Source organism: Diorhabda sublineata, chromosome 8, assembly GCF_026230105.1.
Source record: "Diorhabda sublineata isolate icDioSubl1.1 chromosome 8, icDioSubl1.1, whole genome shotgun sequence".
In the NCBI taxonomy this organism is placed as follows: domain Eukaryota; kingdom Metazoa; phylum Arthropoda; class Insecta; order Coleoptera; family Chrysomelidae; genus Diorhabda; species Diorhabda sublineata.
This window is the reverse complement of record NC_079481.1, coordinates 31477470-31489828: the sequence shown is the minus strand read 5'-3', so window position 1 is coordinate 31489828 and position 12359 is coordinate 31477470. Positions and strand designations below refer to the sequence as shown.

Below are 12359 nucleotides of genomic sequence, written 5' to 3'. Positions count from 1 at the left end.
TTATCGTTTACATAATTTCATAATATTTATGTAATTTTTTTGTGTTTCGCGCTAGTATTGTTATAACAATAATTGGTATTTATCGTTTTCTGTCGATTTAATATATTTTTAAAACATTATAATCACATTGGTGAATAAAAACATACTTTTTCTTGAAAGAACTACAATATATATTTTAAAGCACATCTTATAAATTTGGCACCACTGCGGCTTATTAGTGAATAAATACGATCGGCTGTTTAATTTGTTTTTGTTGTTTTCAACTATTGTTACTCTTAAATCAACAATTAATTCTTGTGAACTAAGTAATTGTTGGGTTACTTTGATATAAAAATAACTATCTGTAAACATAGAACTATAAAATTATTAATTACATTACAAGAAACGTGAAGTAACAACAGGATAGAACGTTCAGAAACTGATCAGCTGTTACGGCATGGTTTCCGAAAAGTACTCAAATAGATACAATAGAAAGTTAAATAATTGTGAAATGAGGAAATAAAATAATAACGAATAAGTTTAGAATTTTTACTAATCAGTACACAATATAGTTAATCAATCCGGTAACAATTAAATCAAATGTCATACATGTCAACTGTCACTTTGAACACTAAAATTACATGTTGTGTAAGAATGTTTCCTGTATTTAACCAAATTTATTAAATGAAAAAAGAAGAAAAAAAATTGATGTTATTTTATTTCATTTCTGATATTAATTTATTGAAACAAATTTAGTTCTAATTGAAAATTCAACGTTTATCACAATTTCACGTGATCGTTTTCCTCCATCTTATATAGCCAATTCCATTGAATAATTTCTTACACACTTACAACTACTCAAGGTTACTGTATACTTACATGGATAGATGACAAGTTATAGAAAAAAGAAGAACTAATAGTTTGGGGAGGTGCAAGTGAAACAAAGTATATAGTATCGATTGTTTTAAAAAATATCGATGCATGTAGAGAAGTTTATCGATATTTTTTAACACAATGGATTCTCTAGCAGGTGAAGTTCAAAATGTATTTGTTTATAGTAAATTTCAATACTTATACAAGAATTTGGGATAATTTCAATTTATTAGCAGCATCAGAATTAAGGAATCGAGATATCGATTATTAATTTATTTGAAAATAATCGGAAATTAATTTTTTTATCATGAATTAGAATCGATTTTTTAAAAAAATTGTTCAACGAAAGCGGATAAAAAATTCCCATAAGTAAAAACAATATTTATTATGAAATTTTATTTACAATATAAAATAAATGGAAATTTAATTATTTAAACTTTGACATATCTCCAACCCAGTATTAATTTCTTCCTCAAATCACTAGTAATATTTCTTAGTCCGTCTCTGTCTACCAAATTTATATTTTCGTCTGTATCTATCACGTGATTATACAATTCTCTCCCGTATACGACATTCCAGTCCGGTTTAAAAGTTTCCGTGGAAAATTCAACCCATTCTGTGTATCTGAAAATTTCGTTCCTAAGAGAATACCCCATGATATTGATTTCGTTTAGTTTGGGTTCGTCGCTGTTGGGGTGTATTGACGGAAAAACGCCCGATCTCGGATACTGAGTAAATGCAGTAAGATGAGAAATTTCCTAAAATTCGTTTCAAACATATTTATAAATACAGAATATTTCGATATTCAACATTTCACGAAAATACACTTTAGATACTTCAGTCAATGGCGTGTTTTAAGATCTTTGACACCACCTCTATCAATTACCACGTTGATATCATTTTTTACATATTTGAAAAGGTCTCTAAATGTTGAGAGTTTATACTTGCACTATTAAATAACTTAAATCAAAATTAAAATGTGCGAATAATGGATACAAACATGTGTATTTATTCAAGTCTTCTTCTTTTTTTTACGTCTTGTCGGCCTAGCGACCAGCTCGCAACCAGGCGACGTTGCCGCCTTTACAAGTAAATATAAATTCTTAACGTAATAAATAAAAATGTATTGAGCACAAACACTAAAGCATACGTCCTGTATATACAAAGCAATAAAACGTGTTTTAATTATATTTACCTTTCCTTTAACTTTTGATACCATGTGAGGTATCAAACTTTTGCCTTCTGTACAAGTAATATCCACTTTTTTTAAAGGGCATGTTTTTAAAGGACTTGAAATTTGTGTTAGGTCTACTAACGTTGGGAATAAATCAACTAATTCAACTGGTTGTTGAAAAATTACTTCACGTTCTGATAATCCTGGAACTCGAATTAATAAAGGAACTTTTGATGCAACATCGTAGTTACTATATTTCGAGAATTCTCCGTGTTCCCCTATAGACCATCCTTAAAATATTTTTGTTGACAGTTTGAATCAAAATATAATATAAAATGTGAAAGTCTACTACCTAACTTAATTTGTCTGTGGCATAATTCACAACTATCAGTTTATATTAAAAAGTGAAGAAACTGGCAACAAGGTAAGTGGTGATATAGAAGCTATCTACAACTGACAGATAAATTAGTTGATAGACCGAACATACCACAGAACACATATTCGAAGACTTACTTTTGAATCTGAAGTTACGTTCCGTGAATTATATTCGAATCAGCGTTGCCAGATTACACATAATTGTCAGATTTTAACATAATTTGATAATGTGTGTCATATAGAACTTTAATTGAGTTGGTAGATTTAAATTAGTGATTCACGTGAAAAAAATCATATAAGACATTTTATATTTGCATGGACAAGTTTATTCAATGGAATTTGTTTGTGGCTTAATTCACAACTATCAGTTTTTATTAAAAAGTGGACTAATTGGCAACAAGGTAAGTTATCTAGAAACACTGATTTCTAATTTTAATCCTTATGTTAGTATAATAGGTAATTTTTAATATATCTAACAATAGGAGGTGATTAAATTGAAGGTCTAATTTCAAGTAACTTCTTTTTTTACTTTAACGTGTTAGAATTTCCGTGTAATTCGAAATTTAATCACCATATATTTGAATTAAATAGCTTTTTATGAAACATGAATAAACTAAATATTGGTGATATGATTGTAAGAAACAATCCAAGGTTATTCAATTTAATTTAAATTCCTAATTAATAGGGAGTTATCGAATTTAATCATAGATTTTTTCAAATATTATCGCATTCAAAATATACCTGTTATTTCTAACCTCAAATTATACCTTTTTTATAAAGTGGTGATAGTTAATTTTTATTTTTTTCGCTCTGTATGTAACATCCAAATAGACAGCCGGAACGTGACGTCACGTCCGTGATATTCCAGACAAAGTTTGTGAGGTAGTGTTTGTGTTTTGTTATTTAAACAGTAATTAGTTTACTATTGTATGAGATGGTAATGTATTTTGTACATTTTGCAAAATTTATCGAAAAAAAGTACGAAAAAATCGCAAATCAATAAGCATATATACAATCTATATAACGCAATTAAAACTTTGTTCGGAAAGTGATCTGTGACTTGTTCTAACAATGGCGGTGTTTGATGTTAACACTCTTGTAGTCTATTGTATAGGGTTATTAGGCACTTTTTTTTTTTGAAAACACAATGTTGTCTTTATAACGATAACTTGATTATGTATTAAAACCGATATTTTTCTTTATTTGTGAAAATAAATGAGTCGTATAGGCAACTAGCCACAGATTAAAAAAGAACCATAGAGTTAATGTCGTATGTTATTAAACGACAGCTCCTGTCACATATGTCACAAATAAAATCGATTTATTAAAATTGCCATTCCGATAATTTTTATTTACATTTACACTTTACTCATGAATTTTTAGAGAAAATTTGACTTTATTATGTGATAGGTAATTAATAAGAATAGATAGTGGTAATATTGCTACTTTAAACGATGTTTTATATCTACAAATACTAACCTTTTGTTACGAGGGTGATTCAAATATAAATCGAATTATTGATATAGAAAATTGGATGTGATATAATAAGAAATAACTTTATAAGGGAAAATTGGGGGCAAAAGTGCAACTGAGATGGTTATCACGGAAGATATATGAAGTATTAATTAAAAAAAACAAATAAAGAAAACCTGGATAGAAAAAATAAACATGGCAGGAAAATAACGAGGAATCAAATGGTAGGTAATAAAACAAAAGACACATAATAAAAAATAATGGAAATTGTGGAAGAAGAAGCTCTGTAAACCATGAAAACAACTGAAAATTTAGAAAGGGCTTGGGATTAACTGAAGTGAAGTAGACTTCACCTCGCCTTTTCACTTGTAGTTTCAGTTGACACTTAACGTGATAGATGATGATATTATGAATGAATTTAGAAAAAAAAACATTGTTAGTCGAGTTCGTAACCTCAAAAAATTATATATAATTACCATGATCTGAGGTGAACACAATTATGGTGTTTCTTTTGACATATTTCATCAATTTCCCCACCAAATCATCAATGTAAGTCACAGATGAATAATACGCCTGTTTTATTTTTTTTATCGTCTCATCAGGCATCGGACCGAAAGGAAACGAAACGTTTAATTGCTTTATATCCTCTCTCCATCTTATATCTATCCAAGAACTCCATGCGACTGTAGGGAGAGTGGCTGAACGTCTCCTGTTAACTGGGAGAGTTATATTTTCAATTGGATGAAATTCTAAAATATGGAAAATTTCTAATAATCACCAATTTACCTTTAGCATATTGTCAAAAGTTTTTGCCCATCCTATATATCACACTACGTTACACTGTTTCTGTCAAGCTGATGATAATTATCATCAACGAGGTGCCAGGGGACAAGAATAACTTAATTGCCAACATAGTCTCTTAATTTTTGGAAAATCTTTGACCAACTAGCTATTTTTTCAAGTCTTTGAATAGAAAATAAGGGTTGAAGAATAAGAAACAGATTAAATATAATGAATGAATGGATTAGGGAGCGGGCAAAAACTTTTGACCGGCAATGTATACTTGTTATTTTCTGTAAATTAAATAAACAGACAAGGGAGTCAAAGGAGAAGCTTTTGTTTAATCTTCCGCTTCAAAAAAGAAATTCTAAGATCAATATTCCAATCAAAGTATAAGTACATTGTTTATAATAATTATTCCTCTACTTTTTCAACTTTACATTCTTATTTATCATTTATATATATACAAATTGTTATTGTGGACTAAATAAACAGTACTAATAGATAAAAACATAATTTTTAATATTTACAAACTATTTTGGTATAACAAAGTTTCTATACTTATCACCACTTTCGTTAAATACTTTTTCTAAAAATTCGCAAGTCAATTTGAATTTTGCATTTTTGTTTGACAAGTATTCAAATATTTTCTGAAATAAAAATACATATACAACATGATAATACTAAACAGCATATCGTTATAAATTAATAAATCATTATATGAAGTTTTTGTTTACTTACATTAGCAAATAACGTTCCAAGTCCATAACCTTGATACTGTTCAGGTATATTCGTATGTATTAAATCATACGTATTATCACCTATTTTTTCATATTGTAATGTAGCATAATCACCGTTTAAAGAAATTTTCAAAACTTTTTCAACACGTACATCTTCAATACTATTAGATATCAGTTTAGATTTAATAGCAGACAAATTTCGAATACCTTTCATAACAAAACTTCTTAATAATACGAAATAAAAAAATGTTATATACGTATAAATATCAATTTTGAAAATACCGTGTAAAAATTATAACATAACCTTAAATCGATATTTTGACGTTTCGTATTGCTGCTTAATCCATAGGCGTACATAAATTTTTTATTTTATAATTTCTCCTTTGACTCGAATTTATTATAAATGAATACTTACTGAGATATTCTAGTGGAAATTTAAAAGGAATGTGTGGTTTATGGAACCCAACAGCAAGAAAATACGGTTTAGATTGCGTTATTTCATCTTTATATTTTAAAAATCGAATCGCTTCGTTTAGAGATTCCAAGTCTGGTAATGTTCCGTACGGCTGAAATTCAGTAGCAACGGGACAAATTAAATTTTTATACAGTTTTCCGTCTTTTCCAATACAAACTTTGGCGTTAATAAATGTATCAGTTTTTGGATGAAATGATTTAGTACTCCAACTATATGGAGAATCGTCCGTAAAATTCGATGTACTACCTGGATGAAATACTTTTCCTATAGAGTAAGTATAATAACCATTTTCTTTGAAATGTTGAGGGATTGTTGTAAAATTTCCAACAGTATCTCTCCAATAGTTGTGGAAGTCGTATAAATGAAGAGAATCGGGACGTCTACTCGTTAATAAAGAGTTTCTACTAGGAGCGCAAAGAGCTTGCTGTAAATAACACATTACACACACAAAATAAAATAATTTATATAATGAATTAACCCTCTTGGGAAAACTACCTCTCCGCGCATGTTCAAATCAGCTGATTAGATTTACGTACGTAAACAAATTGATTTTTTTAGTATGTAAATTTCAAGATATTTAATTAAAAAATAAGAGCTTGTGATAAATACTGAAAATTAACAATTGAAATATAATTGATATACTTACTTGTGCAAATGCGTTTTTAAACACAAAACTTTTAGACGCCAATTTATTTATATTTGGTGTAACAGCTTCTTTATCTCCGTAACATTCTAAACTTGGTCTTAAATCATCAACGATTATAAACAGAACATTGGGACGTTTGCAACTTGTTGATCCAATTAAAAATGCAACAATTAATATTAATCTCAACATACTTTTACTTTTCTTATCCCAAATAACTCTTGCTATAGTGATGTAAAGATAATAAGATAGGCAAAATCAAGACTAAATGTAATAAGAATTGCCTATATTTTCAATATCATTTGACAACATTGTAACTGTAGATCGATGGTCTAACGTCATGATAACTAGGTTATGTTTATATTTAGATTTTTTTAGTTTCAAAAAACTAAATAGATATATAATTGTATCATAATGAAGACTGTATTTATGGTTGCTGAAAAACCATCTCTAGCAGCTTCTCTTGCAAATATATTAAGCAACGGTAAAAATGGTACCCGTAAAGGTATACCTAAAATCATTATTAAGATTCACTTTATTCCTAAAGGAAATTTTCAGGTTTTAATGGAGCTTGCTCTGTACACGAATGGACTGGTACCTTTCTGAATGTACCTGCAAAATTTAAAATGACCTCAGTATGCGGTCACGTTTTGGGAGTAGATTTTATAAGCAAATATAACAACTGGGATAGAGTGGATCCTGTAGAACTTTTCTCATGTCCTATTGAGAAAAAGGAAGCGATGCCTAAATTAAAAATGCCGGCATTCTTAGCACAGGAATCCACGGGTGTTGATCACGTAGTTTTATGGTTGGATTGTGACAAAGAAGGAGAAAACATTTGCTTTGAAGTCATGGGCGCTATTGCCAACAGTGTTATGGGGAACGTTTATTCACCAAATGTTACTTACAGAGCCAGATTTTCTGCAATTACTGAAAAAGACATCAAAGCAGCTTTCAATAATTTAGGTGATTTAAACATTATTAACCTGAAATTTAGCAAATAAATGTCTTACAAATATCTTTAGGTCATCCAAATGAAAATGAAGCACGAAGTGTAGACGCGAGGCAAGAGCTTGATCTTCGAATCGGTTGTGCTTTTACTAGATTTCAAACAAAGTTTTTTCAAGGCAGATACGGGGATTTAGATTCTTCACTTATATCTTATGGACCATGCCAGACTCCGACATTAGGGTTTTGTGTTCAACGTCATGATGAAATTCAGACGTTTAAACCAGAAACTTACTGGTGTTTGCAAGTTACTGTTACCACTAAGGAAGGACAAGAAGTCCATCTTGAGTGGCAAAGAGTCAGGAGTTTTGATAAGGAAATTGCAAATTTGTTTTTGCAACTGGTGAAGGATAAAAATGAGGCTAAGTAAGTCGATTTATTGTATACTTTGTGCTTAAATGTTCAGTTTTTATATATAAAATAGTGAAAACTAAGTATATTTAATGTTCTTAGAGTGGTAAGTGTAACATCGAAAGAAAAAGTTAAATCAAGACCAACTGCTTTAAATACTGTTGAACTGATGAGAGTGGCTAGTTCTGGTTTAGGAATGGGACCTCACCACGCTATGCAAATTGCAGAAAAACTTTATACTCAAGGTTATATTAGTTATCCCAGAACGGAAACTACAAAGTATCCAGATAATTTTGATCTTTTGTAAGTAATTGAATTAAAATTTACAAAACATTTAAAATAATATAAAATTTATAAACTTTCGTTGTAATTTTAATTAAAAATGTTGTTTTATTTCAAAATTAAGTTAAATTCTTCATATTTTTTATTATTAAACAAATATTTCAGGGGTACTTTGCAACAACAACAGAATAGTAGTGAATGGGGACTAGAAGTTAAAGAAATATTAAAAAACGGGATAAATCGACCTAAATCGGGACACGATGCAGGTAAAAATTTCAAAATTTCCAGAAATTTATATAAAATTATTAATATTCATTTTAAAAGATTTTTGTGGTATAGGAAGGTGCATCTACAAGAAAGATTTTCAGTAAAATGAAGTTTTTGGAAGAGAATAACTTTAGTAGATACTAATCACCCCAAAAAATTTCTTTTTGGCTTAAGAAACATCAAAATCTTGATAAAAATATGCCATAACATCCCACTGGATTTCCTACAGGAATCCTGTTGGAATACTATTGGCTCAAGTGCAGAGGACAGAGGAACACATTGTGAATCACTACTTCAGAGCAATACACCTTGGAGAGTATGAAATAGGAGATGAAGATCTCTAACAGCTAGAGCTTCTTCAGTATGACAGCCAGAAAGGGGACATAACAGATTCTATGGGTCTTGGTGTACATGGTATGAATATGAGTGCAGATTGTGTATGGAAGAGGAAAAAACCCCAAATTACCACAGAAAACTTGTAAGATGGAGAATGTGACCTTTTTGAAGCTAGATATTGAAGTTCGTTAGACTTTGTGACTTGGAAAGAAAGCTGTAGATTGTCCAGTGAGAAGGGTAGTTTTATTGAAGAGGTGGCATATATTTTTAATTCATAGGTTTTGTTAGTAGAATTGTTGAAGATAACCGTACTACTCTCTATTCGGTCCAAGTTTATAGTGTTTGTGAAGTCAGTAATTGTAATTTTTTTAAAGGTGACCATCCTCCAATTACACCTATGAAGCCGGCTACCAGGAACGAATTGGATGGTGATGCATGGAAACTATATGACTACATTGCTAGACATTTTATAGGAACTCTTGCCAAAGATTGTCGTTATCTTATAACTACAGCTGTTTTAATAATAAATGAGGAAGAATTTTCAGTTCATGGTAAATCTTTGATAGAACCTGGGTTTACAACGATCATGCCATGGCAGGTAAAAAGATTTTAGTAGATGTGTGATGAGTGAAAATTTATATTTTTCTTTAACGTTAAGGCTATTGGGAAAAATGAAATCTTACCGGATTTATCTGCTAACGAAATGGTTCCAATAAAAGATGCCAAGATAACCGAACATCAAACACAACCCCCTGATTATCTAACGGAAGCCGAACTTATAACATTGATGGAAAAACATGGTATCGGTACAGATGCTTCGATTCCTGTACACATCAACAACATTTGTCAAAGGAATTATGTTAACGTTATAAGTGGAAGAAAATTAAAACCCACTTCGCTTGGAATCGTTTTAGTACATGGATATCAAAAAGTTAGTTGTATAATAATCGAGGGGAAAAATTCATTTATTTCGGGATACTATTTTTAATTTTTAGATAGACGATGAATTAGTTCTTCCTACTATGAGATCCGCAGTTGAAGAACAACTCAATTTAATAGCAGTTGGTAAAGCTAATTTCCAAGATGTTCTGAAACATACCGTGGAAATATTTAAACTGAAATTTCAATATTTTGTGAAGAATATCGATTGTATGGATCAACTATTTGAAGTAACTTTTTCTCCATTGAGCGCTTCCGGTAAAGCACATTCCAGGTAATTATTCAAAAAAATTAACCTAATTACAATATACAAGGTACAATTAGAAATTTTTTTATAAAGTAATAGAGCAAGGTTTTTACTTGTATATGGTAGTAAAACTTTATTATATCAAAAAATATTAGCTACAACAGGAAATTTGAGAAAAAAATTCATGTACAATAATTGGAATGCTTGTAAACGATTTATGAATATAATTAGAACATGAAGAATACATTAGATGTCGAATGGGTGGTGATATGCTTCCAAAACCATTCAGAAGGAAAAAAGTGGGAAAGAAAAATTGAATTTTAGAAAAATTTGTGAATGACTGAAAACGATTGAAGACATTAAAATGGCGATTTCAAACTTTTTGATTGAATATTCAAGAAGTTAGACACGAGATCAATAAAAGGAGAGAATTAACTAGAATTATAGAAGCTAAAAATTATAAAAAAAATGAAGATTCATTGCTAAAAAAGAACCAAAAAGCCCCTAAAAGGGGCCTAATTCCCCAGGGAATGGGCGAGAAGCTGTGAAACAAATCTTGGACCCTTAATTATTGATTAAAGTTACTATAAAAAATTCCAAACTGTTTAAAGAAATTAAATTTATAAAATTCCAGAAGTTGAAATGGTATCGACTCAAATAGTGACAAGACCAGTGGAAGGTCGATATGAAAAAAGTGAATATTCAAGATAGTAGAAACAAGATATTAGAGAAAGAACTAGAATAACAGTTAAAACCCGAAAAAAATTGTAAAAAGATGAAGATTTACTGATAAAAGAACCGAGAAGTGTCCTAATTCCCATAGGAATGTTAAGAAACATAACAAAAACAAATCTGAAGCCCCTGATTATTATTAATTTATTTTTCCTATAAGAAATTCTAAAAATTTTGAAAGAAAAAAGACCTAATCATATATAAGTTTGTTATAAATTTTTGTAGGTGTGGCAAATGTCGAAGGTACATGAAGTACATTCAAACCAAACCGGCCAGATTGCATTGTCCACAATGCGACGAAACTTACAATTTACCTCAAAGCGGAACCATCAAATTATTCAAAGAATTAAAATGTCCGTTAGACGATTTCGAATTACTTTGTTGGACAATGGGAAATAAGGGAAAAAGTTTCGTGTTTTGTCCTTATTGTTACAACAATCCACCATTCAAGTAAGATATTCTTAATCTTAATCTCTTTAAAACTTCTACGTTATTAAATATTTTAGAGATATGAAGAAAGGTAACGGTTGTAATTCTTGTTCGCATCCTTCGTGTCCTTACAGTTTAATTTCAAATGGAGTTTGTAATTGTGCAGAATGTGATTTCGGAGTATTGGTACTAGATCCATCATCGGGGCCTAAATGGAAACTGGGATGTAACAGGTAGTCACCAAGTTCTTAATTATTGGATAATACTGATCTGGAATGTATCAAAATGTTATGTTGAGTACTATAAATCAACATTTGGGGTTACAAATTAGGCTTGAAAATCGTATACTTTATTTCTAGGTGTGATACGATAATAAACCTCTTTGACGATGCCCAAAAAGTAACAATCCTTGAAGATAATTGCGACTGTGGAGCGCAGTTGGTTCATGTTGAATATAAACAAGAGAAAAATAAACTAGAAGGTTCCAATGAATCGAAAGGATGCGTTTTCTGTAGTCCACAATTCGCTAAATTAGTGGATAGACCGAAAACGGCGGTTATATCCCGTCCAAGAGTGTTTAGAGGAGGTAGAGCTGGTGGAAGTAGAGGTAGAGGTGGTAGAGGAGGTAAAGGAAGACCGCCCAAAGATAAAATGGCGCAATTGGCAGCATATTTTGTATAACAATTAACTGATTTTATTATTTTGTTGTATTTCAAATAAAACTCTAAAATATATTATTGTAATGTGAATATTAGCAAAAATAATGTTTTTAAGTTTATTTATTTCACAATATTAATTAAATTCACATTAACATAACTGTTGTTTTATTTTAATCACCCAGTAGCATATTTTGTGTCGAATATCAACAAAAAACAGTCTCAGAAAGCTCTATTACAATTAGAAGCATATTTAGTATGAAAAACTAGCAAAAAACAGTTTTACAAGACTCTAGTGCCTATTTTGTGTCAAATATCAACAAAAAACAGTCTCAGAAAGCTGTATTATAATTGGAAGCATATTTAGTATGAAAAACTAGCAAAAAACAGTTTTACAAGACTCTAGTGCCTATTTTGTGTCAAATATCAACAAAAAACAGTCTCAGAAAGCTGTATTATAATTGGAAGCATATTTAGTATGAAAACCCAGCAAAAAACAGTTTTACAAGACTCTAGTACATATTTTGTATCAAATATCAACAAAAAACAGTCTCAGAAAGCTCTAGTACAACTAGAAACATATTTAGTATGAAAAACTAC

General features: G+C 30.1%; 3 protein-coding genes across 4 annotated transcripts in view; 1 reads left to right on the top strand and 2 right to left on the bottom strand.

Annotated features, from left to right (window-relative positions):
- Nucleotides 1–6722, bottom strand: part of LOC130448309 (plipastatin synthase subunit A) — a 21149-nt gene extending 14427 nt beyond the window's left edge. The window contains exons 1-5 of the mRNA XM_056785596.1: nucleotides 6516–6722; nucleotides 5810–6293; nucleotides 4351–4623; nucleotides 2048–2316; nucleotides 1290–1610 (exon numbers count right to left, since the gene is read on the bottom strand). Of these exons, the coding sequence (XP_056641574.1) occupies nucleotides 1290–1610; nucleotides 2048–2316; nucleotides 4351–4623; nucleotides 5810–6293; nucleotides 6516–6704 (1536 nt within the window). The 5' untranslated portion in view covers nucleotides 6705–6722. The remainder of the gene's footprint in view (nucleotides 1–1289; nucleotides 1611–2047; nucleotides 2317–4350; nucleotides 4624–5809; nucleotides 6294–6515) is intronic.
- On the top strand, nucleotides 2174–12359 carry LOC130448161 (DNA topoisomerase 3-beta-1). Of its 2 annotated transcripts, XM_056785401.1 has the most exons (12): nucleotides 2174–2802; nucleotides 6881–7017; nucleotides 7071–7478; nucleotides 7538–7886; nucleotides 7974–8174; nucleotides 8319–8419; nucleotides 9131–9354; nucleotides 9415–9687; nucleotides 9752–9969; nucleotides 10900–11124; nucleotides 11181–11336; nucleotides 11463–12359. In XM_056785401.1, exons 2-12 carry the CDS (start codon nucleotides 6927–6929, stop codon nucleotides 11782–11784), a joined length of 2568 nt encoding a protein of 855 aa, XP_056641379.1. In that variant the 5' UTR covers nucleotides 2174–2802; nucleotides 6881–6926; the 3' UTR covers nucleotides 11785–12359. The 2 variants fall into 2 exon arrangements, with proteins under 2 accessions (XP_056641379.1, XP_056641380.1); XM_056785402.1 differs by lacking the exon at nucleotides 2174–2802 and having other exon boundaries at nucleotides 6832–7017.
- LOC130448165 (uncharacterized) lies at nucleotides 4630–5704 on the bottom strand. The gene is made up of 2 exons (XM_056785409.1): nucleotides 5396–5704; nucleotides 4630–5304 (listed from the first exon to the last, which is right to left on the bottom strand). Exons 1-2 carry the CDS (start codon nucleotides 5606–5608, stop codon nucleotides 5188–5190), a joined length of 330 nt encoding a protein of 109 aa, XP_056641387.1. The 5' UTR covers nucleotides 5609–5704; the 3' UTR covers nucleotides 4630–5187.

What these genes read in the sequence shown, in the direction of transcription:
- LOC130448161 (XM_056785401.1), top strand. Translation starts at nt 6,927, where the DNA reads ATGAAGACTGTATTTATGGTTGCTGAAAAACCATCTCTAGCAGCTTCT. An exon ending in TAAAAATGGTACCCGTAAAG is followed by an intron (nt 7,018 to 7,070) that starts GTATACCTAAAA and finishes GGAAATTTTCAG; the next exon opens with GTTTTAATGGAGCTTGCTCT. An exon ending in TAAATCGGGACACGATGCAG is followed by an intron (nt 8,420 to 9,130) that starts GTAAAAATTTCA and finishes ATTTTTTTAAAG; the next exon opens with GTGACCATCCTCCAATTACA.
- LOC130448165 (XM_056785409.1), bottom strand. Translation starts at nt 5,608, where the DNA reads ATGAAAGGTATTCGAAATTTGTCTGCTATTAAATCTAAACTGATATCT. An exon ending in TTGGAACGTTATTTGCTAAT is followed by an intron (nt 5,305 to 5,395) that starts GTAAGTAAACAA and finishes TTTTTATTTCAG; the next exon opens with AAAATATTTGAATACTTGTC.